The 27819-nt window shown below is 39.7% G+C and overlaps 1 protein-coding gene across 11 annotated transcripts in view; it reads left to right on the top strand.

The window, feature by feature from the left end:
- Positions 1-27819, top strand: part of RBMS3 (RNA binding motif single stranded interacting protein 3) — an 804674-nt gene that overhangs the window by 757361 nt on the left and 19494 nt on the right. For 6 of the 11 annotated variants that reach the window (XM_070360554.1, XM_070360553.1, XM_005901197.3 and 3 more), the window contains 2 exons: positions 13185-13265; positions 16037-16164. In XM_070360554.1, coding sequence (XP_070216655.1) covers positions 13185-13265; positions 16037-16164 — 209 coding nt within the window. Of the gene's footprint in view, positions 1-13184; positions 13266-16036; positions 16169-27819 lie in introns of those variants that run through there. The other 5 variants (XM_005901195.3, XM_005901198.2, XM_070360558.1 and 2 more) reach the window with 1 other exon arrangement.

Consider the following 27819-nt stretch of genomic DNA (forward strand, 5'->3'; position numbering starts at 1 on the left):
AAATAGGATACTTGGATCACAGGCAGTATATGATATTTAGTTTAGAAAAGTCAGTTTCCCCAAATCCATAGAACAAACAAATTAGATGAGTGGTACCTGGAGAAATCTCACTTGTAGTAACACTGGAAACATCTGGGAAATCCAAACCTTATGTAAGAAAGTGGGGTGGTAGACTAGCAGAAATATGCCAGGACACCTGAGATCTAGTGCTTGGTGGCCCATTCAGAGTCAGTACAAATAAAGGTATTGTTGGGCACTATTCCAGATTCCCACAACATTCAGAAAATGAAGATCATGGCATCCGGTCCCATCACTTCATGGGAAATAGATGGGGAAACCGTGGAAACAGTGTCAGACTTTATTTTTCTGGGCTCCAGAATCACTGCAGATGGTGACTGCAGCCATGAAATTAAAAGACGCTTACTCCTTGGAAGGAAAGTTATGACCAACCTAGATAGCATATTCAAAAGCAGAGACAAAGGTTCATCTAGTCAAGGCTAAGGTTTTTCCTGTGGTCATGTATGGATGTGAGAGTTGGACTGTGAAGAGAGTTGTGTGCCAAAGAATTGATACTTTTGAACTGTGGTGTTAGAGAAGACTCTTGAGAGTCCCTTGGACTGCAAGGAGATCCAACCAGTCCATTCTGAAGGATATCAGCCCTGGGATTTCTTTGGAAGGAATGATGCTAAAGCTGAAACTCCAGTACTTTGGCCACCTCATGCGAAGAGTTGACTCATTGGAAAAGACTCTGATGCTGGGAGGGATTGAGGGCAAGAGGAGAAGGGGACGACAGAGGATGAGATGGCTGGATGGCATCACTGACTCAATGGACGTGAGTCTGAGTGAACTCCGGGAGTTGGTGATGGACAGGGAGGCCTGGCGTGCTGCGATTCATGGGGTCGCAAAGAGTCAGACACAACTGAGTGACTGATCTGATCTGATCTGACACTCCATTTGATATTTTCTTCTAGGCTTTTCCATAAACCTCAGAACTTTTTATCCCTGACTTTTCCAAACAACTCTAGTTCTACAGTTTCTTCTTTCCTGCATCAAAACCAAATTCAATCTGTTCTCAGAATTCTCCCAGCTCCTTCTTGAGGACTGGTTTCCTGGTGGCTCAGATGGTAAAGAATCTGCCTGCAGTGCAGGAGACCCAGGTTCCACCCCTCAGTCGAGAAGATCCCCTGGAGAAGGGAACAGTAGTCCATTCCAGTATTCTTGCCTGGAGAGTCCCATGAACAGAGGAGCTTGGCGGGCTACTGTCCATGGGGGTCACAAACAGTCAGACACTGCTGCTGCTGCTGCTGCTAAGTCGCTTCAGTCGTGTCCGACTCTGTGCGACCCCAAAGACGGCAGCCCACCAGGCTCCCCTATCCCTGGGATTCTCCAGGCAAGAACACTGGAGTGGGTTGCCATTTCCTTCTCCAATGCATGAAAGTGAAAAGTGAAAGTGAAGCCGCTCAGTCGTGTCCGACCCTCAGCAACCCCATGGCCTGCAGCCTACCAGGCTCCTCCGTCCATGGGATTTTCCAGGCAAGAGTACTGGAGTGGGGTGCCATCGCCTTCTCCGAGTCAGACTACTGAGCGACTAACACTACTACTACTATATGGTAAAAAAAAACAACTCCCAGCTCCCTTCCTCCCCCAGCCCCATCTCTCTTGGCAACCACCAGTCTCTTCTCAATGCCCATGATTCTGTTTCTGTTTCACAGACAGGTTCGTTTGTGTCATATTTTAGATTCCACGTGTAAGTGACATCACATGGTATTTATATTTTTCTTTCTGACTTCACTTACTATAATCTCTGGTTGCGTCCATGTTTCTGCAAATGGCATATTTCATTCTTTTTTACAGCTGAGTACTAGTCCACTGTGTATATGCACCACATCTTCTTTATCCATTCATCTCCTGACATTTAGGTGGTTTCCACATCTTGCCTATTGTAAACAGTGTTGCTATGAACATAGAGGTGCATGGATCCTTTTGAACTACAGTTTTGTCTGGTTATATGCCCAGGAGTGGGATTGTTAGATCATGGTAATTCTAGTTTTAGTTTTCTGAGGAGCCTCCACACTGTTTTCCAAGTGACTGCACCAACTTACACCACCAGTTCAGGAGGGTTTCCTTTCTCTACACCCTCTCCAACATTTGTTGTTTGTAGAGTTTCCAGTGATAGCCATTCTGACTGGTGTGAGATGGTAACCTCATTGTGGCTTTGCTTTGCATTTCTCTAATAACTAGTGTTAGTCACCATCTGTCCATGTGCCTATTGGCCATTTGTATTTTTTCTTTGGAGAAATAGGACCATAACATCTTTTTTGTTTGATTTCTTTTTAGGTTTTCTTGTTGGTTTTTATTGGGTTATAGCTACTTTACAGTGAAGATGCATAACATCTTAAACACAGTTGACTTTCGTAAATATTTTTGAATGACGTGGAAAACACAGTTCCTTTCTCAAAAGAAATAAAAACAAAACTTAAACTCTAAGAAAGTGTATAATTGACACTCTAAGAAGTCAGTGTGCATAGTAACCTGTGAGTTTGTGAAGGAATGTCCCCTGAACAGAAACTAATGTCTTCTGGTATACAGAAATCAAGGGCAGATGATCAGACCAGGCCAAGGAAAGTCGAGAGATAAAATTAAGAACAGTAGTATCTATGTAGATTGTTTGACTTTGCCTGACTTCTATACTGCCACCATAAAAGAGTAATTCTGATCTTCCTGTTTAGATTTTTAAGCAGCCGTTATTTTTATTTCTTTTGGGAGCTACTTAGCTGTTTCTCAACCCACTCCAGTGTTCTTGCCTGGAGAATCCCAGAGATGGGGGAGCCTGGTGTGCTGCCATCTCTGGGGTCACACAGAGTCGGACACGACTGAAGTGACTTAGCATAGCATACTGTTTCTCTCATTGATCCCTTTATTTCTTATTTTTACATTAGATGGAAAATATTAAGATTCAGGGCAACTTCTCAGTCTTTCTGAGTCATCTGCATCCAAGTCTACTTTCTCTGTTTAAGAATGTAACCCAGATGTCACTGGGTCCTGAAATACTTTGAAACCAGATAAGATTGTCTGGAATCTCCAATCCTACGCCCTTTAGGAATCTACAGCTTTCATATAATCCCCTCTTTCTGCTCTGTCTACTCCACACTGTGCTGGTTCAGAAATTCACCCCTTTTTCCAGTTTTTCCACAAATATCAACCCAGAATAATATCAGGGAAGACTGGGTCATGTTGAGTAATGGACACATGATGGGCTTGTGAGCAGTTTCCAACTGCATGTACAGATGCGTCCCTGCACTTCAGATACCCTTCAGTTTCTCCTCCCACCCTTCCTTCCTCCCCACGTGCTCCTGGGCACCGTGCTCTCCCACTTTCCTCTAGGTCTTCCTGGCTTCCTCCCCCTCCCTCTTTCTCAGAAACACAAGCTCCCTCCACTTATAACTATCTCTTCACATGTGTTAAGTGTCTGTTACCCCTGCTTTGGGACCCTCTTTTGATACCAAGTGTCTTATTAGTGTGATTACCAAGAGAAAAAAATGAACATTTCCTGCCTAAGCTGCATTTCTGACCCTGACAAACTATTAAGATAATGAAATTTCCATCTTCTCATAATAATAATACCAATAAAAATAAAATCAATAATAATGATGGTTCCTATTAGATTGTTTGTATACACCCAGCTCTGTGCTAAGAGCTTTGTATGCATTATCTGACTAATATTTCTCCATAAAACCTTTAGCGTATGAATGTTTGACTCCATTTTATGTTGCACTAGGAGATTTATGGCTGCAAACTGAGATCTTTCTGAACCATCATACAAAGCAACTCAAAGTAAACCGTGAGCAGTCAGATTTAGGTAAAGCTGAACATATGCTGTGGCTCACGATGATTCTAAGGCCTCAATGGGAGTGGGCTGAAATTTACCCCAAGATGATGTCCTTTGTCTATCCATTGTTTTACAGCTATTGTCAGACAAATTGTTCTTCACTTTCGGTGGCAAAACGTGGAATCTGGACCTTGGTACCAGACAGTCTCTTTCCTTCCAGTCCTCCCATCTCCTTGCCCTTAGCTCTTTACCCTGAACACATCCTTGGAAACAAGAATGGGGATCTCTTAGCTCAGCAGAAACGCCTCCATCATGCTTTTGTGCTGCCAGAGTTATATATGCTCACATGGACAGGGCAGGGCTGTTTAAATCTGTCTTTTTCTTTTTCCTTTCCTAAATAATATTGTACAGTTCCTAGAAGTAGTTTTCTCAAATAGCTTTATGCTCTACTTTTGCAGTTTTCAACTTACCGCCGCTTTATACGTTGTTCCTCGTTTGTAGAACATTGCCCCGTCTCTTCTGCTTCTCCTGCCTCCTTCTTACCTTCACTTGTCCCTGTGCATCTCAGATCAATATCTAACGTGAACATTCTAACCAGTCCTGTAGGCCAGGCTGCACATCTGAAAGTCTCTTGACTCAAAACCAAACACACAAATAAAGTATGTTTGTTGAGTCTCTTGGAGAGACTGAAGTTTGTTTTACAGGATAATTTAGAGTCACCTTTACCATTTCCTCCTGTTGACTTTGCCTGCTCCAGTTCACTGGGGTGGTTATTATTTATGATGTGTGGCCCCAGATGATTGAGAGGGAACGCTTCATGTGCCAATGGAGTTTGCTGTGTGTGTGTGTCTATCTGGATGAGTGCCTTTTCAGTTTGTCTCAAGTATCTTCACCTATAGCCTGATTTAATGCTTTAGGCACAAACTTAAGTAGAAAACAACACCGCTTTGAGGCACATTGAGGACTTTTATCTTCCTGACAAAGTCCTTCAGTTATTTCATTTCCAAAATAAAGAAGCAAACTCCATTTCCTGGAAAAAAGATTAAGTGAGCTCTGACAGCCTGAGGACATTAGTTGTTCATGTACATTTCTGAGAGAACTATCCAGGTCATTTTTAAAGTGGTTTCTTCTTGAAGCTTTCAAATTTAGAGACTGATTTAAGTAAATGTTGATTTGATCTCAACAGCTTCTCTCATTTGAAGAGCTCACTGCTTTACAGAGACTTTTAATTCTCTGCAATTCATAAATCATACTGATAAGCAAAGATAATAGAGAATGTTAAGAAGCAACAAAGAGGGTATAAACAGACAGGAAGTTCAAGTACAACAAGGGAAGCCTAACAGAAGAAAATAATAATAATATAAAATGCCAACTTACTCTTCCTGGATACTGTGGTAAATGTAAGATTTGCAATAATGAATAATTCATAAAAGTAAATACTTGATATATTTCAGATCATAAAGGAGAAAGGAACTACCCAGGGCATCCAGTGGGTTAGTAATGAAATCTGTTTTTTCTGGGCTCTATCAGTCCTGTTTCCTAACCCATGCTTTAAGACTACAGTTTACGCTTATTTAGTACTTAGTATGTACTAGGGTCTCAATATAATCTTACTGAATGTTGGTAATAAGCATTAAGAATATGTTTCTATTATTGGAATTTTACAACAGAATACCTTTACCTCTCGGTCTCCTTAGTTTCTCACTGGTGATCTCTGCTCTTTATGCCTTCCCCTTCTTTTACTTACCTTAGTGCACTGCCTATAATCGGTACGCAGTATAGAAGAGATGGCACTGAATGTCATTATCTTGTTCCAAAATTTAAATAGAAAGCGTTCAATATGTCACCATTAACTGTGAGGTCAGCTATAAATGTTTTGTTTGTAGCCTTCTATTCCTAGTTTCCATCTATCCCTAGTGTGCTAAGATATTTCTCATATGCAGATATTAGATTTTATAAAAGATATTTTAAGTCATCACAATGATCATATAATTTTCCTCTTTATTCTGTCAATATGGTGAATTAGTTGATTGACTTTCAAATGTTAAATCTACCTTGCAATCCTGAAATACATTCCACTTGAGCATTATATATATATGAGATGATTGGCTAAAGTTTTATTTAGGAGGTTTTTGTAAATGTTCATGAAAGACATTAGGTTATAGTTTTTTTTTTTCCTTCTTGTAATGTCTTTATCAATTTTTTATATAAGGAGTGTGCTAACTTCATGAGTGAAGTCCTCCTCCTTTAGTATTCTCTGGAAGAATTTATACAAGATTGGTACTATTTATTCCTTAAATGTTTGAAAAATTCTCTAGAGAACCCAGTTGAAGCTGAAGATTTTATTTTCGGAATGTTTTGGATTTCTAATTCATTTTTTTTTATATAATAAATGTAGAATGATGCAGATTTTTATTTCTTTTTGCATCCATCTTAATTGTGCTGTTCAGCAAATATGTGTATTTTATCTCAGCTGTCAAATGTATTGACATAAGTTTGCTCATAATATTCTTTACTATTTTTCTACTCACCTCCTCTCTCTACTAAGCCCAGGGAGGCTTGCATTCCTGCTACTCCACTATGAATATGCTTTTATAGTTGCCTCCATTCTAGTTCCCAGTTTTTAATCCGACTTCCTTATCTTGATCTCCTGAGTGGTCCTTGTGGTTCACAGAATCTCTCTTATCTTTCTCTACATTTTGTGATACCTATCACACACACAAAAAAGTTATTGAAGAGAGGGGAGGAAGGAACTCACGACATCTACACAGTTGTTTCGAGTTCAAATTTTAAGACACAGTTTCTTAATCAGCTAAATTTCTGTAGTATTCTCTTTTACTTTTGTTGCTACCACAATGATTTGTGCACGTGTTCAAACTTAACGGGCTTTGGCTTTTTGCAGTACATTCATGAAGATTGTTTTTTCCACACAGTTGAAGGCCTCCATAGCCTGTGATCACGTGGGGATGACTCCTTCTCCTTGTGGTTCAGTGGGTAGAGTTTTATAAGTTTCCCATTAAAAAAAAAACAACCCTCCAAGATTCTTCCTTGTCTCTTTCTTTGCTGTCTGGCAGCAATAAATGGGCCTCACTCCAGATTCAACAATGACCATCTGTATTTTTTGTCAAATAGTTTAATGCACACCTCTCAGGGTTATACTTAGTAACTGTTCTGGTGAACTATATAGGATGATGTAGGCTATATACCCTGGGCTCTGGTTTCTATCAAGCTCACTAACTGGTCTCCTTTTCTCTCCTCTTCAGGCACTTCTACTTCTAGAAGGTTAAGTCTGTGCTGCTGTCTGTATTCACATCTACCTAGTCTTTCGGGATAATTATTTTATCACTCAGCTGTCTACTTTGTACCTCCACTAGTACCTTAAAAGTCAAGAGGCTTTAAATTGAAACTAACATAAAAAACATTACCAAAACATACATTATCAGCGTTCTATGTGGGGTCCCACTTTACTCGCCAGCGTCTCATTGGCAGGAGCGGCAGAGCAGAGGAAACACTGAGCGGTGGACGTCCACGACGGAGTCCGTCCCTGACGTCCTCGTTAGTGGGTGGGGGCACTTTGCCCTTTCAGGGAGACCCTCTTCAGCTCTCTTCCTCTCTGCAGACTGTCATCCATCAAGTGACACGGAGACTTAGAAGACATTCCCAGAATTATACTCCAGGCAGCTTTTACTACTTAGCCAATGTAAGCGAGTGAAATGATACTAATTCTCTCCCCAGTTCTAAGATGACAGAATTTTGCAAATCCAAGCAGTATAACTGTGGGAACTCAGGTATCAGGAGTACCTTGACCTAATGTAACTCTGTGCCTCCCCCAAGCCACTCAGGCTATTTCCTTTATCCTCCAGCTTCTTTTGTGAAAGGAAACTTTGTATTAGATGGTCCCAACAGTGATTCATGCCTCAGGCTGTTAGCATCATCCAGTACCAATTTCCGCTTTCTCTGCTTAACTGCCTTCCCTCTATCCTTGTCAGTGACTATCTGAGTTTGATAAGACCTAAACAACTACTCTTGCTGAAGTTTGTTACACTGATTTTTGAATGTTATTGCAAGAACTGGCTCAGATGGTAAAGAATCCTGCAATGTGGGAGACCTGGGTTCTATCCCTGGGTCAGGAAGATCCCCTGGAGGAGGAAATGGCAACCCACTCCAACATTCTTGCCTGGAGAAATCCATGGACAGGGTCATAAAGAGTCAGACACCACTGAGCAACTAACTCACTTTACATAGCAAGGACTAGGCACACCCATTGAAGAACCTACATAATATAACAATAACCTCAAATGAGCAAGTTTGATTATTTTAGGAAATTTCAAAAATTGAAATGTGGGGATTCCCTTTGCTGTACAGATAAGTAAAAGGAAAACTTTGCCATCAGGAACTATATAAAACTTTCTAAAATCTTATTTTGCTTTGGGAGGGAAGTAAATCAGGAACTAAAAATTTGGAGTTTTCACTTTTTTGTTTCTTCAGAAATAATCAACGAGTCCATAGTAACAGAAATATTTTGTTCTAAATTAAATAAGTAAAAACACAATTCCTCTCTAACTTCATCATTTTTTTTCTCTCTTCATGTAACTATCTTGGTGATGCAGTGTCTAGACTTCTTGGAACAAGTGATGGAGTCTGGAATTTATTCTGTGGGTTTGAAAATGGCTATTTGGGTTTCCAGCATATGCCATGTGAAAACCCAGTGCTTTCAGAATATGTGAAAATCATCAACCTGTTTACCAAAAAAGACATATCCATGGAATGTCAAAACGTTGAGCTGCCACCAACGTTTTGAAATATATGGGGAAATATATGGGGAATTTATGGATTTATCCATTGTATCTATATCATCTCATTGTAATATGGTTCCCATCAGCCATTGTATCAAAAAAAAAAAAAAAAAAAAATATCAAAATGTATCAAAAAAAACCAGAATAAGTTGTACTCATGAAAGAATTATGGAAGATATTTTGTAGTTTTTGAGAAAAACCAGTAAAGTAAATTAGCTTAAAGGATAGACATCCATTCTTGTTTTGGTTTTAATAAGTAATCCACAGAAATGTATGAAGTCAAACAGCAGAGTTTTTATATCACAGGTCCTTCTTAGGTTTTAGTCATTTATTAGCTGGATAAAAAGAAAGCAGTCTTAGGCACTGAGATCTAAACCATATTTGTGCAGCCTGCATTGTCAATTCTGACTGTAGTTTATCTTTGGTCTTAAGGAAACCAAACTGAATGCTTGCAGAGGGAGTTCAGAGGTATTTCCACCAGTTACCTAAAGCTGAGAGTTGATCTTGCACATGGCTGTAGCCATTTCCTATAAGCTCCTGTGCCTAATTTTACAAGTCTGTCACATCTTGAAGCTTTACCCTAGAAAATATATGTCTACCACAGAAAAGTTTTACTGCAAAAGTTTATCGAGAGATAATAATAGTCTTACAGAGTATAAACTCCATAGCTTTGACTTATTTAAAATAAGCCTGTCCCTAATTTTAAAACAACATTCTCCAGCTCTGTTAGATTTTCTGTGACACCAAAAAAAACGAGCAACCAGAAAGGTTTTTCTTTTAAATAAAAAATATACAACACATTGAACTGAGCTGATTGCATTTGTACTAAAAATTCTCTATAAGTTCTGTTCAGAAGAGCAGCATAAAGTTAAATTATAAAATAAGCATAAGGGATAGTAGCTCTTCTAGAAGAAAATTAGGTATTCAGAATATAAAGTGAAAATTAAAAATCTATGGAAATGAAATGACAATAAAATGTTAAGGCATTATTATTCTATATCTCTTAATTGGAACTCCAATTATTAATGTTATTTTTTTAATTATACATGGCATATTATACATGGTCATGGGCTCCCCTGGTGGCTCAGATGATAGAGAATGTGCATGCAATGCATGAGACCTGGGTTCAGTCCCTGGGTTGGGAAGATCTGCTGGAAGAGGGCATGGTGACCCACTCCAGTATTCTTGTCTGGAGAACTCCCATGGACAGAGGAGCCCGGCGGGCTACAGTCCATGGGGTCATAAAGAGTTGGACACAACAGAGTGGCTGAAGCACGCACACACAGTCATGATCGTGGAAACTCTTAGGATTTTATTTTAAACGTCATGAAGTTGACAGAAAAGTGGACTCAGTCCTACAGAACTGGAGTGCATTCACAGTATATCCCAGCTTGTCAGTATGTAAAATGGGTGAGCCATCCTGCCTAACTCAGTGTTGTTCTGAAGAGAAGATGACTGCACTTCAGTTTTGACTACTTTCATAACCTCATCAAATGCCACGGAAGGTGTGAAGATTTACAGATTCCTTCTACTCAATAGAACAGAGATGAGGTTTTGGATAACTCTGCATGATTTCAAGAAACTTATAGAAAAGAATCACACAAAACGCTTTCCACTAACTACACTACTTGAGAACCCTAGTTGGGCACAAGAGGTCTGAAAGTGAGGTGGATTCTCATGTGAAGTCATGGATAGTGCTCTGTGTGGCCCCAGCACATGCCCCTGTGTCTAATTCACAGAAAGTTCTTCTTAGCGACGTGGACACTGGACCAGGGGTGGGTCAGGCAGTATCCAGAGACACTGCCTTCTTATAAGAAGGACACCCACAGTCACTGATGACAATTGCAAAGTTTGGAATTACTACCTCTGGCTTAAAAAATACCAAGATCAGTGAGGGAGTATCCTCTGACTCCCTCAGAGTTGTACCTCTTGGAAAACCGTGACCAAAGCGTAGAACATGAGCCACAGAGAGTATTAACTCTATCGGTAAAAATATAGTCCCACTTTCTACACATCTACTAGGATTTCTGATATCTAATTAAACTTTTTCCAAAGTATATTCTTTAAAGTACTAGTTGTAAGCAAAATCAGTAGGTGCTAAAGAGAAAAAGGTTGAGAGACTGATTTAAAGTGCCATTCTTCTGTAAAACCTGATTTCTCAGAGTTTTAAAATTCTGTGTCTATAGCAAAGAGAGCTTTCCAGGTGTCACTAGTGGAAAAGAATCCCCCTGCCAGTGCAGGAGATGCAAGAGACATGGGTTCGGTTCCTGGGTTGGGAAGATCCCCTGGAGAAGGAAATAGCAACCCGCTCCAGTATTCTTGCTGGGAAAATCCCATGGACAGAGGAGCCTGGTGGGCTACAGTCCATGGGGTTGCAAAGAGTAGGACACAACAGAGCATGCACGCAGTCATATCCAAGAGGCTACATTATGCAGAATTGCTCAAATGCACTGAAACACAGAAAGCTTTTTTCCCCCAGCTGAGGTAACATTCTAAAAAAAAAAAAAAGGCATAGGTAATAGTAAATTAAGAGATGCTTAAAACCCGTAGGACACAAGCAAACCACCCATCTGAAATGGCCAAGGAACTGTTACCTCCAACACTTTCTGGGACAATTTTGTTGGCAAAGCAGACACTTGCCATGGGTGCTAGATATGAAATAATATTTGCTGAAATGTGACTCCAGAGGTCTGTACTTTTTTGAAAAGCTGACAGCAGTTGGATCCCCGAGTAACTGTCTGCTTAAGAACACAGGGACAGTGATGAGCAGAGTGGGCTAATGTATTTAAAAGTTACATGAACACTTTATAGGGGTGGGGAAGTCTCTATACAGAATTCAGAATGATCAATGGCTAAGAGGCATACAAGATGTGTAATTGGAAATGGAAGACTTTCTTCGCATAGCCTTTTTATTCAGCCACTGAACAGTTTTTCTACTAAATACCAGGCACAGCATAGGATGTTGGAAGATGCAGGCATACGTAACACTTGGTCCATGCCTTAGGAAAATGAGAGCCTGGACAATTTTAATAGAAGAGTGATGAACTCTGTGAGAGCACAGAGCATGGGGTGCAGAAATCTCTGATAAGTTTCAGCTATGAAGCTAAACTAGTAATATCCCCAAGCCTTGCAAACGGTTGTCCTTAGTCCACATTACAAGGTTGTTTTTGTACTGATAGGAATTGCATGCAGTTGTTATCAGCAGTAACACATGGATTACGGGCAGCAGTTTGGCTTGTTTGATTTAGGGTTGCTTCACTAAGGTTGTCTCTGTTTTCAGCAAACAGAATTAGGAGGACAGTGCTCGTTTAGGATGGAGAAGCATTTGTCCAGAGTTGCTCTATTTCTCCATGAATAGTAAACAACATCTGATGAGCCAATCTCCATTCAGATTATTTCCCTGGATTCAGAATTATCATGCCTCTTGGATACTGAAAGTACCTATCAATGCATAACATTGTAATTTAGATTTTGCATATTTATGGGTGCCCTTCATATGTGAACGTAGCGACTTTAGAAGAATAAAGAATCATGGGTTTGTTGTTTCCATAAGAATTGTTTCAATGAAACTGTGTTTTGAGAAGCCTTGTTTTCATTAGATGATTCTGGCTCTGAAATTTTGTGATGATGAAGTTTAGAAACTCAGAAATACAGTTGATTCCATGGAAGATTCCACCCTCAAAAGAGTAGAACCTCAACTTGTCAGAGGCTATGTATAATAGAAACAGGAATATGGGCCATGCTTTGTGCTTACAGAGGTGGGCATATAATTTTTCTGCATCTTCAATTTTTTGTTGCCAAAATACATGTTATCCCCAACACATATTTTACTGAATATTTTACTGAATTACTACAACTTAGTGAAAAATGATTGAACTATTGTATCATTCATTTAGATGAAGAAAATTTAGAGAATTAAATGAGTGGAAAAGGAAATACTGTCAGTGACATGGAGTGGGGGGAGGATAAAAAAGCAATTTCAAGATGATCTGGAACACTATTTATTTATAAAAAAAAAAGCTATCAAATGACAAAAGAATTTATAACATTTGCCAATTGTGATTGTTGGTAGATAAGTATTTCTTACATTAGCCCTCTATTTTAGTTAGAAAAGAATTATTTTTCATAATTTTCATTTATTTATTGATTATTGATTATTCATGATTTATTCATTCAACAAATAATCTGTTGAGAGCCTACTATGTGCTAGCAGTAAAATGGAGGAAAAAACAGAGGTCATCCCTGCCCACCTGGCAGGCATTTGTGTTTTGGATGTGAAAGTGAGATGTTTGGGAGCTAATGTAGAATGTTCAGGACAACATGAGGGGGTGGGAAGAATGAACTTGTACTGATGCTGGAGAGGTGGGCTTCTGTTGGTTCTGAATCAATAAGAGATGGCTATTCTATACTGCTAGAAACTGCATTATTTTCGGTCAAAATAGACTTTAAGTTTAATCACGCACTGGCGGGGGCCACACATGGAAAAGTCTTATGTGCTGTCACTGTTCCTGCCGGCCGCATGCCCAAGTTCATCTGCATTTCTCTTTGATTTCCTCCAGTACATGACTGCCGCGGCTCCTATGCAAGGGACCTACATCCCCCAGTACACGCCTGTGCCTCCGACAGCTGTTTCCATTGAAGTAAGTCCGTCTCTTCTTACAGAACGAGGTTAGGAAGATAAATCTCAGCCTTGAGCACCAGGGCCCACTGTAAACCCCCCAAATCCTTAGTGGTGATTGTTGTGCTACTTGAAAGTTTGCAGTTGCAAGCTCATTCTGTCAAAGTATGGACTTTACTTGAACACGCCTTTGCCTTGCTTTGCACAGGACACAAGCAAATTTGGTATCCAGGTCTCAGAGGAACGCCACTATTTTTTTAAATGTTTTATTTTATTTTTTAACTTTACAATATTGTATTGGTTTTGCCATATATCAACATGAATCCGCCACAGGTATGCTTAGAGAAAAGACCAAAGATCAAATAACTACTCCATCAAATGTGAGCCACAAACAATCAGAAAGAGGAAGGGAAACATTTGAAGCCTTTTGAATAAGCCCGTTCTCCGATGCCCTGTTACTCCAACGGTACTCCCTAAACCAACATGAGCAGCACCACCTGAGAGCCTGTTAGAAATACAAACTTCCAGACTCTACCTGGATCTACTGAATTAGAATTTGCATTTTCACAAGAGCCCTTAAGGATGAAGGCGCACATTAAAAATTAAGAAGGACTGGATTAGAGCAGTGGTTCTCAAATTTTTCTGTATGTTGAAATTACTTCAAGATTTTTTTTTTTAAATAGTGATTTTTGCCAGAGTCTGATGTGGTCCAGGCTGTGGACTGCACCTGAGAATTTTTAAAGGATGCCAGGTGATTCTTTTGTGTACTAAAGACGAAGGACCACTGCTCTCACCAGTGAACCTTGATGGGACTGTGGCGTCCTACAGACAAAGGAGGAGAACGTACCACTCTGGTTGGTGCAGACCATGAGTGATAAAGTCATGCTGGCCTTGCTGGGAGCTTTCTCCTCTCCTCTCTCTCCACTGGGCTAAATCCATTTCCTCTATACACTGTTTTACTGGACAGAGCCAGAAAGATACTGGATAGGAGGGGCATAGAGCTATGAGGACAATGGTGAGAACTCAGAGGTATAGACTTCTCCCTGCTCCCGGCCCTCCTTCACCTTCTCCTGATGCCCATTTGCTGTTATGGTCACAGTGGATGTCTTCCATCAGCTGGGACTCCTCTGGAGTCCAGCTGTTGCTGCTCCTCACGTCGGTACCACTCAATGTGGGAGACCAGCATGACTCTTCCAACCTCTGGAGCCACACAGATTAGGTGAAATTTTGAGAGACGAAATTGGATCTTTTCAAAATATATGTTTGTTTGCTTGTTTTTGGTGTGTTACCGATGTTTGCTAGTACCAAGATTTGGGAAGCACAGACATTTAAGAGGACAGTACCGTGTCATTTAGGAAACCGAGGAGGAAAAACGTGTTAATCTTTTATGTGTTCCAGACCTATAAGCCCTTGAGAATGTTTCACTATTAAAGAGGTTTTAATTAGCTTTTCAGATTTTCGAGAGTATGTGATTAAAATATATGTTCTTTGCTAGATTTAGCTATCAAAACCCATCTAATCCATGAGAAAAAATTATGAATCTAGACATCATAGGTGGCCTTAAGCATCGATGTCTGCCACATATCTGCATCTCTCTATCTGTACACCAAATGTGGGTGCTTATCTACAGAATTTGAGGTTTTTGCTGACTCTAAAACAAGGAGACACACTTAAGAGTATTGCTTATTGGAAACAGTCTAATATATCAATAAATCTGAGATTTAAAAAGAAGTATACCACTAAGAATTATATAAGCATACCCTGATATAGTGCCTTGAGTTGTGCTTATAAAGGAAAGCACTGATTCATTTTCTGTGTCAAAACAGTCATTGAAAATTCACCAGTATTCATACAAGTCAATGCAGGTAGGAAACTCAGAAAACTGTGTAATACCATACAGTAGATTAGGGGTGAAAAAATATTGAATTCATAAAGGGAGAATTTTCACATTTTGAGGAGCAATTTCAGGGAACTTCTGTTAAGGACAGAACATTGATCAAAAGCCTGTATCTCTGCAGAAGTCCAAGGCTATAATATAAGTACAACCAGGAGAATGTAGTCATATGGATTCTCTCCCTAGGTTGACTAACTACCAAACCTTTCTCAGAACCAAACATAACTTCTGAGTGAGGATCAACTCAAGAAATCCATTCTTGTTGGCATCTGTGAGAAATGGAAGCCATCAAAAGGCTAAAGGAAGGAGCAAATCAAAATTAAGGATGTTAGTTTCTTTTTCTGAAACCTCTAAATGAATCCCAGTTCATGTCGAGAAAAATAAAAGTAAATAAGACAAATCAAATTCCTTAAGGGAAAGCGTATTTGACAATGTCCTTTTAGGAAGAATCCAAACCTGGATATAGATTTTTATTAGTAGTAAGGTCCATTGTTTTGCCAGATTGTAGAGACAGGGTAGAGAAATTTATTCCCAGGAAAATGCTCAAATGTATAAGTTTTTATAGGAATTCTGCATGCTCTTTTTTAATTAAGGAATTATTATTTAGTGTGGCTACAGGCAGCTGCAGTTTAAAAGTTCTACCTGCAGGCAAAATGATTTCCTGATCATTTGACTGCTATAGGGTCTTCTGATGGCAAGTCTTCTTGGTGACACATGGAGGTAAATTCCTCAGATGAGTTCTGTGGGTTTTCTGCTGGTGTGTATTGTGGCTTTATGTAGCCGAGTGCAACTCCACACAAGCCCAGTGCCAGACAGCACGGGGATGTGCCCTACAGTCCGTCCGCAAGGAGCCCTTCTGCTCAAGCCAGTGAGGTCCTATGTCCTTGTTGTCTCCACAGGGTGTTGTGGCTGATACCTCTCCCCAGACAGTGGCACCTTCGTCCCAGGACACGAGTGGTCAGCAGCAGCAGATAGCAGTGGACACAGCCAGCGAGCATGCATCTGCGTATTCCTACCAACAGTCCAAGTAAGTGCTGGCTGTGCTAAACTCTGTCCCTCCAGATCTGCCATCTGGACTTCACCCTCTCATGTGGCATCTGCTGGCTTTAGCTGCGGTAGAGACCATGCCAAAGCCAAACTCAGTGACAAAAATTTAGTTCATGATTCTGCGGGTTGGCATTTGGGCGAACTTCAGGCAAATGCTTCTCCTGCTCTTGACGGGGCTTGTGTGAGCATCTGGGCACAGCAGCTGAACATCACAGTTCCGCTTCTGGGCGTCGGTCGTCTGATGGCTGTGGGATGGATAACATGGAGCCAGGTGACGCTGACCATGGAAGTCTCAGAATTCAGAGAACAGCAAGAGGTGCCCAGATGACCAGCATGTTTTCAGTCCCATAAGCCAAAGCAAATCATCTGGCCAACCCCAAAGATAATGTAGGAATTCACTACCGAGAGGAAGGGGCATTGTAGCCATTTTTACAAAACAATTCTATCACATGTACTTTTGGAAACACTGCAGTGTTCCCACTTGACACTGCAGTGTGCCTGAACTGCGGTCTTGGTGTCATTCTTAAACGAAGACAGCAGCATGCCCCTGGCAAGAGTGCTTCAAGCTTACCCAGCAAAACAGTTTATGAAAATGAGTATGGAGAAATATAAAACCATATGGAGTGGATATTCAGGAATTAAATGGCAAAGCAAAAATCAGGGAGTCAGAATTACTGCTGACAAGCCTTAAGTCACTTAGAAAGCCAAGTACAGTTGGCTTTGTGTGGAATATCATGGAGATTAAAATTTGAGTGGTTTTGATGGAAACCGAAGGAATTAACAGAACTTCAGTCTATATACAGAAGTTCTCTCATGGTAACTGTTCTACTTTGTAGGTGATGGTCAAAGCCCTGCTGGATAGAGAATTCCCAAAGACTCTTCCTGTTTGCAGAAGAGTGGTGCAAATGAGTGGTGCTCATTTCTTGATCATAAGTTTTCTTTGCTCTCAGTTCACATTTAGCGATTTGTTGTTAAAAGATTTAATCACGTTAATGGCACCTTCTGTATGTGGTTTCACGTCTCAAGTGGACCCTCCAAATTAAATGTGCTACAGGAACAGTCCCCAGCCTTTTTGGCACTGGAGACTGGTTTTGTGGAAGACAGCTTCCCATGGATGGGGAGGGGTGGTCAGGGGGTGGTTACATTCACTGCGTGCTTTATTTCTATTATCATCACACTGTCATATATTACACAACTCACCATAGTGCAGAATCAGTGAGAACCCTGAGCTTGTCTTCCTGCAACTAGACGGTCCCTTCCGGGGCAATGGGGAATGGCTATAAGTACAGATGAAGCTTCGTTTGCCACTCACCTACTGCTGTGCAGACTGGTTCCTAACAGACCATGGACTGGTACTAGTCCGTGACCTGGGGGTTGAGGACCCTGGTGCTAGAATATGACTTAACCTTACAAATACAAGGTATTATTTTATCATTACTGCTACTACTACTATCAATATTATATAATGATTTATATATATATATATAAATATATAAAACTTTCAGGAAATACCTATAGCAAATAATGCATTTTGGTTTTTTTATTAGGTTTTTAATTTTTATCTTATATTGCAGTATAGTTGAATGACAATGTGTTAGTTTCAAATGTACAGCAGAGTGATTCAATTTTACTTACACATATATCTACTCTTTTTAAAATTCTTTTCCATTTAGGTTATCACAGAATATTGAGTAGATCTCCCTGTGCTATACAGTAGGTCGTTGTTCCTCATCTGTTTTAAATATGTATATGTATATGTCCATACCAAACTCCCAATTTATCCCTCCCCCAGCCACCATTTTCCCCTCTGGTAACCATGAGTTTACTAAGTCTGTGAGTCTGTTTCTGCTTTATAAATAGGTTCATTTTTATCATTTTTTTAGATTGTGCTAAACTACATCATCTGCTATTTGTCTTTCTCACTCTGACGTGCTTCACTTAGTATGATAATCTCCAGTTCTGGCATGTTGCTGCAAATAGTTTTTTTTCGTCTTTTTAATAGCTGGGTAATGTTCCATTGTGTATATATGTGCATCTTCCTTATCCACTCATCTGTAGATGGACATTAAGGTGCTTCCACGTCTTAGCTATTGTAAACAGAGCCGCAGTGAACACGGGGACGCATGTACATTTTTGAACCATGCTTTTCTCTGGATATAAGCCCAGGATTGGGATTGTTGGGTATATGGTAGTTCTGTTTTTAAAGAAATATCGATGTTGTTTTCCACAGTGGCTGTATCAATTTACATTCCCACCAAGAGTGTAAGAGGGTTTTCTTCACACCCTCTCCAGCGTTCATTGTTTCTAGACTTTGGATGATGGCCATTCTGCCAGCTGTGAGGTGCCACTCATTGTGGTTTCTACTTGCATTTCTCTAAGAATGAACACTGTTGAGCGTCTTTTCATGTGCCTCTTGGCCATCCGTCTGTCTTCTTTGGAGAAACACCAGTGTAGGTCTTCTGCACATTTTCTGATTGGGTTATTTTGTTCTTTTTTATATTGAGCTGCATGAGCCATTTATATACTTTAGAAATTAATCCCTTTTTTGGCCACATCATTTGCAAATATTTTCTCTCATTCTGTGCATTGTCTTTTTATTCTGTTTATGGTTTACTTTGCTGTGCAAGAACTTTTGAGTGTAATTAAGTCCCAGTAAACAATAATGGTTCAATATGGGAAGGTTGTACCTTTCTAAGAATTTGCCGATTTTTTCTAGGTTGTCCATTTTATTGGCATATAGTGCTCTATTTATATTTGCTTTTTGCATCTGTTATTTTAGAAGATGGGCCAAAAAAGATATTGCTGCAATTTATGTCTGAGTGTTCTTCCTATGCTTTCTGCTAAGGGTTTTATAGTATACAGTCTTACATCTCTGTCCTTAATTCATTTTGAGTTATTTTTGTGTATGGTATTAAATAATGTTCTAATTTTGTTCTTTGTATGTAGCTGTCCAGTTTTCCCAGCATCATTTACTGAAGAGACTGTTTTTTACCCATTGTAAAGCCTTGCCTCCTTTCTCATAGCTTAATTGATCACACGTGCATGGGTTTACTTCTGGGCTTTGTCACCTGCTCCACTGATCTGCCTTTCTGCTTTTGTGCCAGTACACAGCTGTGCAGTGTAGTTTGAAGTCAGGGAGCCTGATTCCTCCAGCTTCTTTTTTCTTTCTCAAGGTGGCTTTGACTACTTGGGGCCTATTATGTCTCCATACAAGTTTTAAGATTGTTTTTTGTTCTAGTTCTATAAAAATGCTATTGATAATTTGATAGGCATTGCATTGAATCTCAAGATTGTCTTGGGAAACATAGTGATTTTGACAATATTGATTCTTCCAATTCAAGAACATGGTATATTTGTATCTCTTCATCTGTCAATGTCATCCTCAATTTCTTTCATCAAAGTGTTAATAGTTTTTGGAGTACAGGTCTTTTGCTTCATTAGGTAAATTTATTCCTAGGTATTTTATTATTTTTGATGTGATGGTAAAAGGAAGTGTTTCCTTAATTTCTCCTTTTGATCTTTCCTTATTAGTACATAGGAATGAAACAGATTTCTGGGTATTGATTTTGTATTCTACTTTAACCAAATCACTGATGAGCTCTAGTAGTTTCCTGATAAAATCTTTGGATTCTCTGTGTTTAGTATCATCTTATCTGCAAAGAGTGATAGTTTTACTTATTTTCTAATGTGGATTCCTTTTATTTCTTTTTATTTTTCGACTAATATATCTAGAACTTCCAAATTCTGTGGAATGAAAGTGATGAGAGTGGGCATCCTTTTCTTGTTACTGATCTTAATGATGAAACTGAAAGCATTTCCTCTGAGCATGATGTTAGCAGTAGATTTGTCATCTATAGACTTCATTATGTTGAGGTATATTTCCTCTATGCCCACTTTCTGCAGAGTTTTTATCATAAATGGGTGTTGAATTTTGTCAAAAACTTTTCTGCATCTATTGAGATGATCATATGGTTCTTATTCTTCAATTTGTTGATTGATTTGCATATATCAAAGAAACCTTGAAACCCTAAGATAAATCCCATTGGATCCTGGTTTATGACCTTTTAATATATTGTTGGATTCAGTTTGCTATCTAGTATTTTGTTTATGATTTTGCATCTATGTTCATCAGTGATATGGGCCTGTAATTTGCTGTTTTCATGGTGGTATTACCTGGTTTTGGTATCAGGGTGATGTTGATCTCATAGAGTGAGCTTGGGAGTGTTCCTTCCTCTGCAATTTTTTGCAATAGTTTCAGAATAGCCGTTAAGTCTTCTATAAATGTTGGATAGAGTTTGCTTGTGAAGTCATCTGGTCCTGGACTTTTGTTTCTTCAGAGTTTTTTAATCACAGTTTCAATTTCAGTACTTATGATTGGTCTGTTCATATTTTCAGTTTCTTCATGGTTCAATATAGGGAGATTGTACCTTTCTGAGAATTTGTCCATTTCTTCTAGGTTGTCCATTTTATTGGCATATAGTTGCTTATGGTAGTTGCTTATCCTTTGTATTTCTGTGGTATCCACTGTAACTTCTTCCTTTTCGATTATAATTTTATTGATTTGAGCCCTCTTCGTTTTTTTTCTTGATGAGTCTAACATTTTATCAGTTTTATCTTTTCAAATATTGTTTCATTTATTTCTCCTCTGATCTTTATGCTTCCTTTCCTTCTACTAACTGTGGATTTTGTTTGTTCTTCTTTCTCTAGATGCTGTAGGTGTAAGTTTAGGTTGTTTTAGACTTTTCTTGTTTAATGAGGTAAGATTGTATTGCTATAAACCTCCATCTTGGAAATGCTTCTGTTATGTCCCATAGGTTTTGGATAACTTTGTTTTTGTTGTCATTTGTGTTTATATATTCTTTTATTTCCTCTTTGATTTCTTCAGTGGCCCTTTGGTTGTCTGGTAACACATTGTTTAGTCTCCATGTGTTTGTGCTTTTTTATAGTTTTTGACTATAATTACTTCTAATATCATAGTGTTTTGGCAAGAAAAGATGCTTGATATGATTGATTTTCTTAAATTTACCGAGGCTTGATTTGTAGCCCAATATGTAGTCTATTCTGGAGCATGTTTCATGTGGAGTTGAGAACTGTATTCTGCTGCTTCTGGAGGGAATGCCCTATAAATATCAGTTAAGTCCATCTGGTCTAACGTGTCACTCAAGGTTTTTGTTTATTGATTTTCCGTCTGGATGATCTGTCCACTGAAGTAAGTAAGGTGTTAAAGTCCCCCGCTATTATTGTGCTATCATCAATTTCCCCATTTATGGCTGTTAGCATTTGCCTTATATACTGAGGTGCTCTGATGTTGGATACATGTGTATTTACAAGTGTTACATCTTCTTGGATTGATCCCTTAAACATAATGTAGTGCCTTCCCTATCTCTTATAATACTCTTATAATACTTATAATAATACTTATAATATACTTATAATAATATTTATACTTATTTATAATACTTATAATACTCTTATATACTTATAATAATACTTATAATAATGCTTATAGTACTTATACTTACTTATAATATTTATACTTACTTATAACACTTATAATACTCCTATAATACTTATACTTATTATAACCTCTCATAATACTTATGAGTATTTCCACTCCAGCTTTCTTTTGACTTCCATTTGCATCGAGTACCTTTTTACATCCTCTCACTTGCAGTCTCTGTGTGTCCCTAGTCTGAAGTGGGTGTCAGGTACACAGCACATCTATGGCTCTTATTTTTGTGTTCATCCAGCCAGTCTGTTTCTTCTGGTTGGAGCATTTAATCTATCTACAATTAAGGTAATTATCAATGTGTATTTTCCTATTGCCATTTTCTTAATTGTTTCAGATTTGCTTTTGTGGTTCTTCTTTCTTCCCTTCTTTTATTCTTTTGTGATTTGATGACTATCTTTAGTGTTGTGTTTGGGTTGCTTTTTCGTTTTTGCATGTCTATTGTAGTTTTTTGGTTTGCAATTCTGATGACGTTTTGATATAGCAGTCTACATATATACTAGACTGTTTTAAGTTGTTTCTCTTTTAATTTCAAATACATTTATAATATCCTGCATTTGTGTCCTTTTCACAATTGCTGGTTTTGATATATTTGTGTGTGGATGATTTCCTAACTTTCCTGTTGAGTGAGTGAAGTCAGTCGTGTCCAGCTCTTTGCAGCCCCATGGACTGTAGCCTGCCAGGCTCCTCTATCCATGGAATTTTCCTGGCAAGGATACTGGAGTAGGTTGCCATTTCCTTCTCTAGGAGATCTTCCTGACCTAGGAATCAAATCTGAGTCTCCCACACTGCAGGCAAACTCTTTACCATCTGAGCCACCAGAGAAGCCTTAACTTTCCTGTATGTTACCCTTTATCCAAGGGTCTTTCACTTATAATTTTCTTGTTTCTAGTTGTAGGCTTTTCTTTTCCACCTAGAAAAGTGCCTTTAGCATTTAAGACTTATTTGGTCGTGAATTCTCTGAGTTTTTGCTTGTGGGTAAAACTGTTGATTTCTCCATCAAATCTGCATGAGAGCCTTGCTGGATAGAGTATTCTTGCTTGTAGGGTTTTTTCCCATTCATCATGCCACTTCCTTCTGGCCTTGAGAGCTTCTGCCAAAAAATCACCTGATAGCCTTATGGAGGTCCCCTTGTATGTTATTTGTTGCTTTTCCCATGTTGCTTTTAATAACTCTGTGTTTAATTTTTATTAGTTTGATTACTATGTGTCATGGCACGTTCCTCCTTGGGTTTATCCTGCATGGGACTCTCTGCACTTCCTGAACATGGGTGACTGTTTCCTTTCCCTTGTTAGAGAAGTTTCCGGCTATAATCTCTTCAAATATTTTCTCGAGTTCATTCTCTTTTCTCTTCTTCTCAGACCCCTATAACGCAAATGTTGGTGCGTTTTGTTGTCCTAGAGCTCTCTGATACTGTCCTCCTTGCTTCTTATTCTTTTTTCTTTGTTCTGTGGCAATGATTTCCACTCTGTATTCCAGCTCACTTATTTGTTCTTCTGACTCAGTTATTCTTCTAATCATTCCTTCTAGTGTATTTTTCATTTTAGGTTTTGTATTGTTCATCTCTGTTTCTTCTTTAAATCTTTTATTAAAAATTTCTTGTATCTTCTCAGTCTGTGCCTCCACACTTTTGAGATTTTGTATCTTTACTGTTGTTACTCTTAATTTCGTTTTTAGGTAGGCTGCCCATCTCCTCTTCATTTAATTGTTCTTTTGGGGCTTTGGGGTTTTTTATCTTTTTCCTTCATCTGCAGTTTATTTCTCTGTCATCTGATTTTTGTCTAAATTTTTGTCTTTGTGGTCTCCTTTCTGCAGACTGCAGGATTGTAGTTCCTCTTTCTTCTGGTGTCCATCCACTGGTGGGTAAGGTTGGTCCAGGGGCTGGTGTAGGCATCCTGTTGGGAATGACTGGTGCCTGCCCTCTGGTGGCTTGAGCTGGGTTTTGTCCCTCTGATGGGCAGGGCAGGGTCAAGAGATGTGTTTGAGGTGGCTGTGAGCTCAGTAAGACTTTAGGCAGCCCTTTTTTTTTTTTTTAATCTTTTATGGAAATTTCTTTCTTAATATATCTATTTTATTGAAGTATAGTTGACTTACAGTGTTTCAGGTGCACAGCAAGGTGATTCAGTTATACACATACACATATAGTATTTTTCAATTTATTTTCCATTATAGGTTATTACAAGATATTGACTGTAGTTCCCTGTGCTACACAGTAAACCTCTGTTGCATATCTGTTTTTTACTTAGAAATCTAGCATACTGTTCATACTAAGTCAAGCAAATGGAATCAAAATGTCATACACTTTTTAGACAAAATTAATAAGTTCTCTAAAATATATATATTATACATATTATTATATATATGTATACAAAGTTCTATTCTACTACACTTAATAAAGGCTCGAGAAAGAACATTAAAAAAAAAGAAGAGATGGGGAAATTGGAACACATAAACTAAATGAAATGGGAGCTCTGAATACAAAATAGAAAAAGTGAAACAAACTAGACAAAAGTAAAAGATCATCATAATAGTTTGGTTGTTTTTAAACATGGCTGCTCAGTAGAAACATATCTGGAGCTCTGGAGGAAAAAAAATCATTACCTAGGCATTTATATTTTTAAAAAAACTCCAAGATAATTCTGATATGCATCTAGACTTTAATAAGTGATTACAGGTTTTTCTATTAAATGGTACTTTTGGTGATATAGAGTTCTGTTATTTTTCTGTTGACCAATCATGATACAATGGTATTAAGTGAGTAACAGTTCCATAATCACAATAGTAAAATACTGTTTATCAGTTTTTAAAATCAATAGCCTGATACAATAATGAAAGATAATTACAATTGCAAGCCATAATGGGAACATGATTAATTTAACAATATAAAATATTCACATGCAGTTTGAGGGGTCAAGCAGAGTGATGTGGTAAGTGGAGTTGCATACATGCACATATTTTCATCTGCCCAGCCAGTCTATGTCTTTTGGTTGGTGAATTTAACCCATTTACATTTCAGGTAATTATTGATATCTATGATCCTATTACCGTATTCTTTTTGGGGCTTCTTTTCTGTAGGTCTTTTCCTTGTCTTGATTCTCCTGCCTAGAGAAGTTCCTTTAACATTTGTTATAAAGCTGGTTTGGTGGTGCTGAATTCTCTCAACTTTTGCTTGTCTGGAAAGCTTTTGATGTCTCCATCAAATCTGAATGAGAGTCTTGCTGGGTAGAGTATTCTTGGTTGTTGGTTCTTCCCTTTCATCACTTTAAATATATCCGGCCATTCCCTCCTGGCTTGTAGAGTTTTTGCTGAGAAATCAGCTGATAGCATGATGGGAGTTCCCTTGTATGTCATTTGTCACTTTTCCCCTGTTGCTTTTAATGTTTTATCCTTATCTTTAATTTTTGTCAGTTTGATTACTACATGTCTCTGTGTGTTCCTCCTTGGGTTTATCCTGCTTGGGACTCTCTGTGCTTCCTGGATTTGGTGGACTATTTCACTTCCCATGTTATTGAAGTTTTTAGCTATTACCTCTTCAAATATTTTCTCAGTTCCTTTTCTCTCTCTCTTCTCCTTCTGAGACCCCTAGAATACAAATGTTGGTTCGTTTAATGTTGTCCCAGAGGTCTTTTAGGTTGTCTTCATTTCTTTTCACTCTTTTTTTTATATTCTGTTTTGCAGCAGTGATTTCCACTGTTCTGTCCCCCGGGTCACTCATCTGTTCTACTGCCTGGGTTATTCTGCTATTGATTTCCTTCTAGTGTATTATTCATCTCTGTTTGTTTGTTCTTTAGTTCTTCAGTAAACATTTCTGCATTTTCTTCATTGTTTTCCGAAGATCCTGGATCATCTTCACTATTATTATCCTGAATTCTTTTTCTGGAAGGTTGCCTATCTCCACTTCATTTAGTTTTTCTGGGGTTTTATCTTGTCCCTTCTTCTGGGACATAATGTTCTGCTTTTTCATGCTGATTAACTTTCTATAATGTGGTTTTGTTTTAGTCTTTGTTGGAACTGTGGTTCCTCTTGCTTCTGTCTGCCTTCTGATGGAGGAGGCTAAGAGGCTTGTGTAAGCTTCCTGATGGGAGAGACTAGTGGTGGGAAAAACTGGGTCTTGCCCTGGTGGGCAGGACATTGCTCAGTAAAGCTTTAATCCAGTTGTCTGTTGATGAGTGGGGATGTGCTCCCTCCCTGGTGGTTGTTTGGCCTGAGGCCACCCAAGCCCGGAGTCTGTGGTCTCTATGGTAGGGTTAATGGTGACCTCCAAGAGGGCTTATATGAAGAGGGACCTTCCCAGACTGCTTCTGCCAGTGCCCTCATCCCCATGGGGAGCCCCTGTGGACCCATGCCTCCACAGTAGTTTTGGTTCAGTCTGCTGTGAGGTCATTGCTCCCTTCCTCTGGGTCTTGATGTACATAAGATTTTGCTTGTGTTCTCTAAGACTGGAGTCTCCATTTCCCTCAGTCCTGTGGAAGTCCTATAATCAAATCCTGCTGGCTTCAAGGTCAGATTCCCGGGAAAGTTCCAGTCCCTCAGTCAGATCCCTAGGCTAGGAAGCTTGATGTGGGGTTCAGAACCTTCACAATATTGGGAAAACTTCTTTGGTATTATTGTTCCCCAGTTTGTGGGTCACCCACTGGGCAGGTATAGGATTTGATTTTATTGTGATTGTGCCCCTCCTACCATCTCACTGTGGCTTTTTTGTCTTTGGACGTGGGGTATCCTTTTTCATTGGGTTCCAGCATCTTCTTGTCAATGGTTGTTCAACAGCTAATTGAGATTTTGGTGCTCTCACAGTAGAAGATGAGAGCACATCCTTCTACTCCACCATCTTGAACCTGAGGACCAGCCTGTCTTCTGATGGGTGGAGCTGTGTTCCTGCCTTGCTGAGGCTTTCCAGCACTGGAGCATGCAGGCTGCTGGGTGGGGCCCAGTCTTTGTGCCAATACGGGGATCTCTGGAAGAGTTCATGCTGATCAGTAGTCCCTGTAGTCTCTGCTATGGTGTCCTTGCCCCCACAGTGAGCTACAGCCAACCATCACCTTCCCAGGGGGCCCTCCAAGATCCCTGAGTAGGTCAAGTCCAGGCTCCTGTGGAGGTAATGCTCTGTGTGAATTCCAGTGCATGTGGCACCTTATGCTCTTCCTCCAAGAGTGGAGTCTCTATTTGCCTCCACCCTGTAGAGCTCCTTCATTCAAGCCCTGCTGAACTTCACAGCTAAATGCTTGGGGGTACTTGCTCTAAGCTTCTGATACCAGATCCTCAGACTGTCTTGGAGGGCTATTTTTATGATGGAGCTTCCCTGTATAGCCTTCGCGGGTTTAATATTTTTTGGTGCAAGTGCTGTTTTTAGTTTGGATATCTGCTACCCATTTCCTCATGGTGTGCTGACTGATGTGCTGACCAGAGCCTGTACTGGATGTGGAGCAGAGCTTTCCCTTTCCCTGAGCTCAGGGGCAGGGTCTGCTTCCTAGTTGTTGGGGTAGAGGCCCCACAATCTGTTTCTTAGCTGTGTTTCTGACCTCAGTATGCGGGAGGCAGGATTGGCGCTCTCCCAACACTTGGGAAGAAAGCACTTAGTATTCCTCCGCTGAAGCTGTTCACATGTGGGCGTGATCTCTGTGTCACCTGTGTGAGCTCTCAGATTACCCTGCTGTTGGCACGACTCTAAGCCCCACATTACCCATGTGTGTGAAGGCAGTGTGCCCCTGGTGTCTCTTGGGCATTGTTTTTCACCAGGCCACCAGGGTGGATCAATCGAAGTCAGGTCCCAGGACTGGAATAATAATGGATCTGGACCTGCTGGGGGTGTGTGGAGGCAGCTCAGACTCTGGCCCAACTCCCACGTGCAATGTGCCCACAAAGTCCACAGCTGCAAAAGCTAGGCCCATCTCTGCTACAGAGACACTCACTGTCTGCCTAGATGGTCCTCAGGAGCTGAATTTACACAGTTGGCAGCAGGGGTGTAAATTCATGGTCCATGCAGCCATGAAGAGAGACCTCAGCTCTCCTTCATTGCACTGTTCCTGGAGCTCGTCTGTGGTTTCAGCCCCACCTCTGCATGTGCACCACCCACAGGCCCCTGGTCCCAAAGCTTCCCCAGAGCCTGTCTGGCTGGAGCCCTTCTGG

This window comes from Bos mutus, chromosome 22, assembly GCF_027580195.1.
Source record: "Bos mutus isolate GX-2022 chromosome 22, NWIPB_WYAK_1.1, whole genome shotgun sequence".
Lineage (NCBI taxonomy): Eukaryota > Metazoa > Chordata > Mammalia > Artiodactyla > Bovidae > Bos > Bos mutus.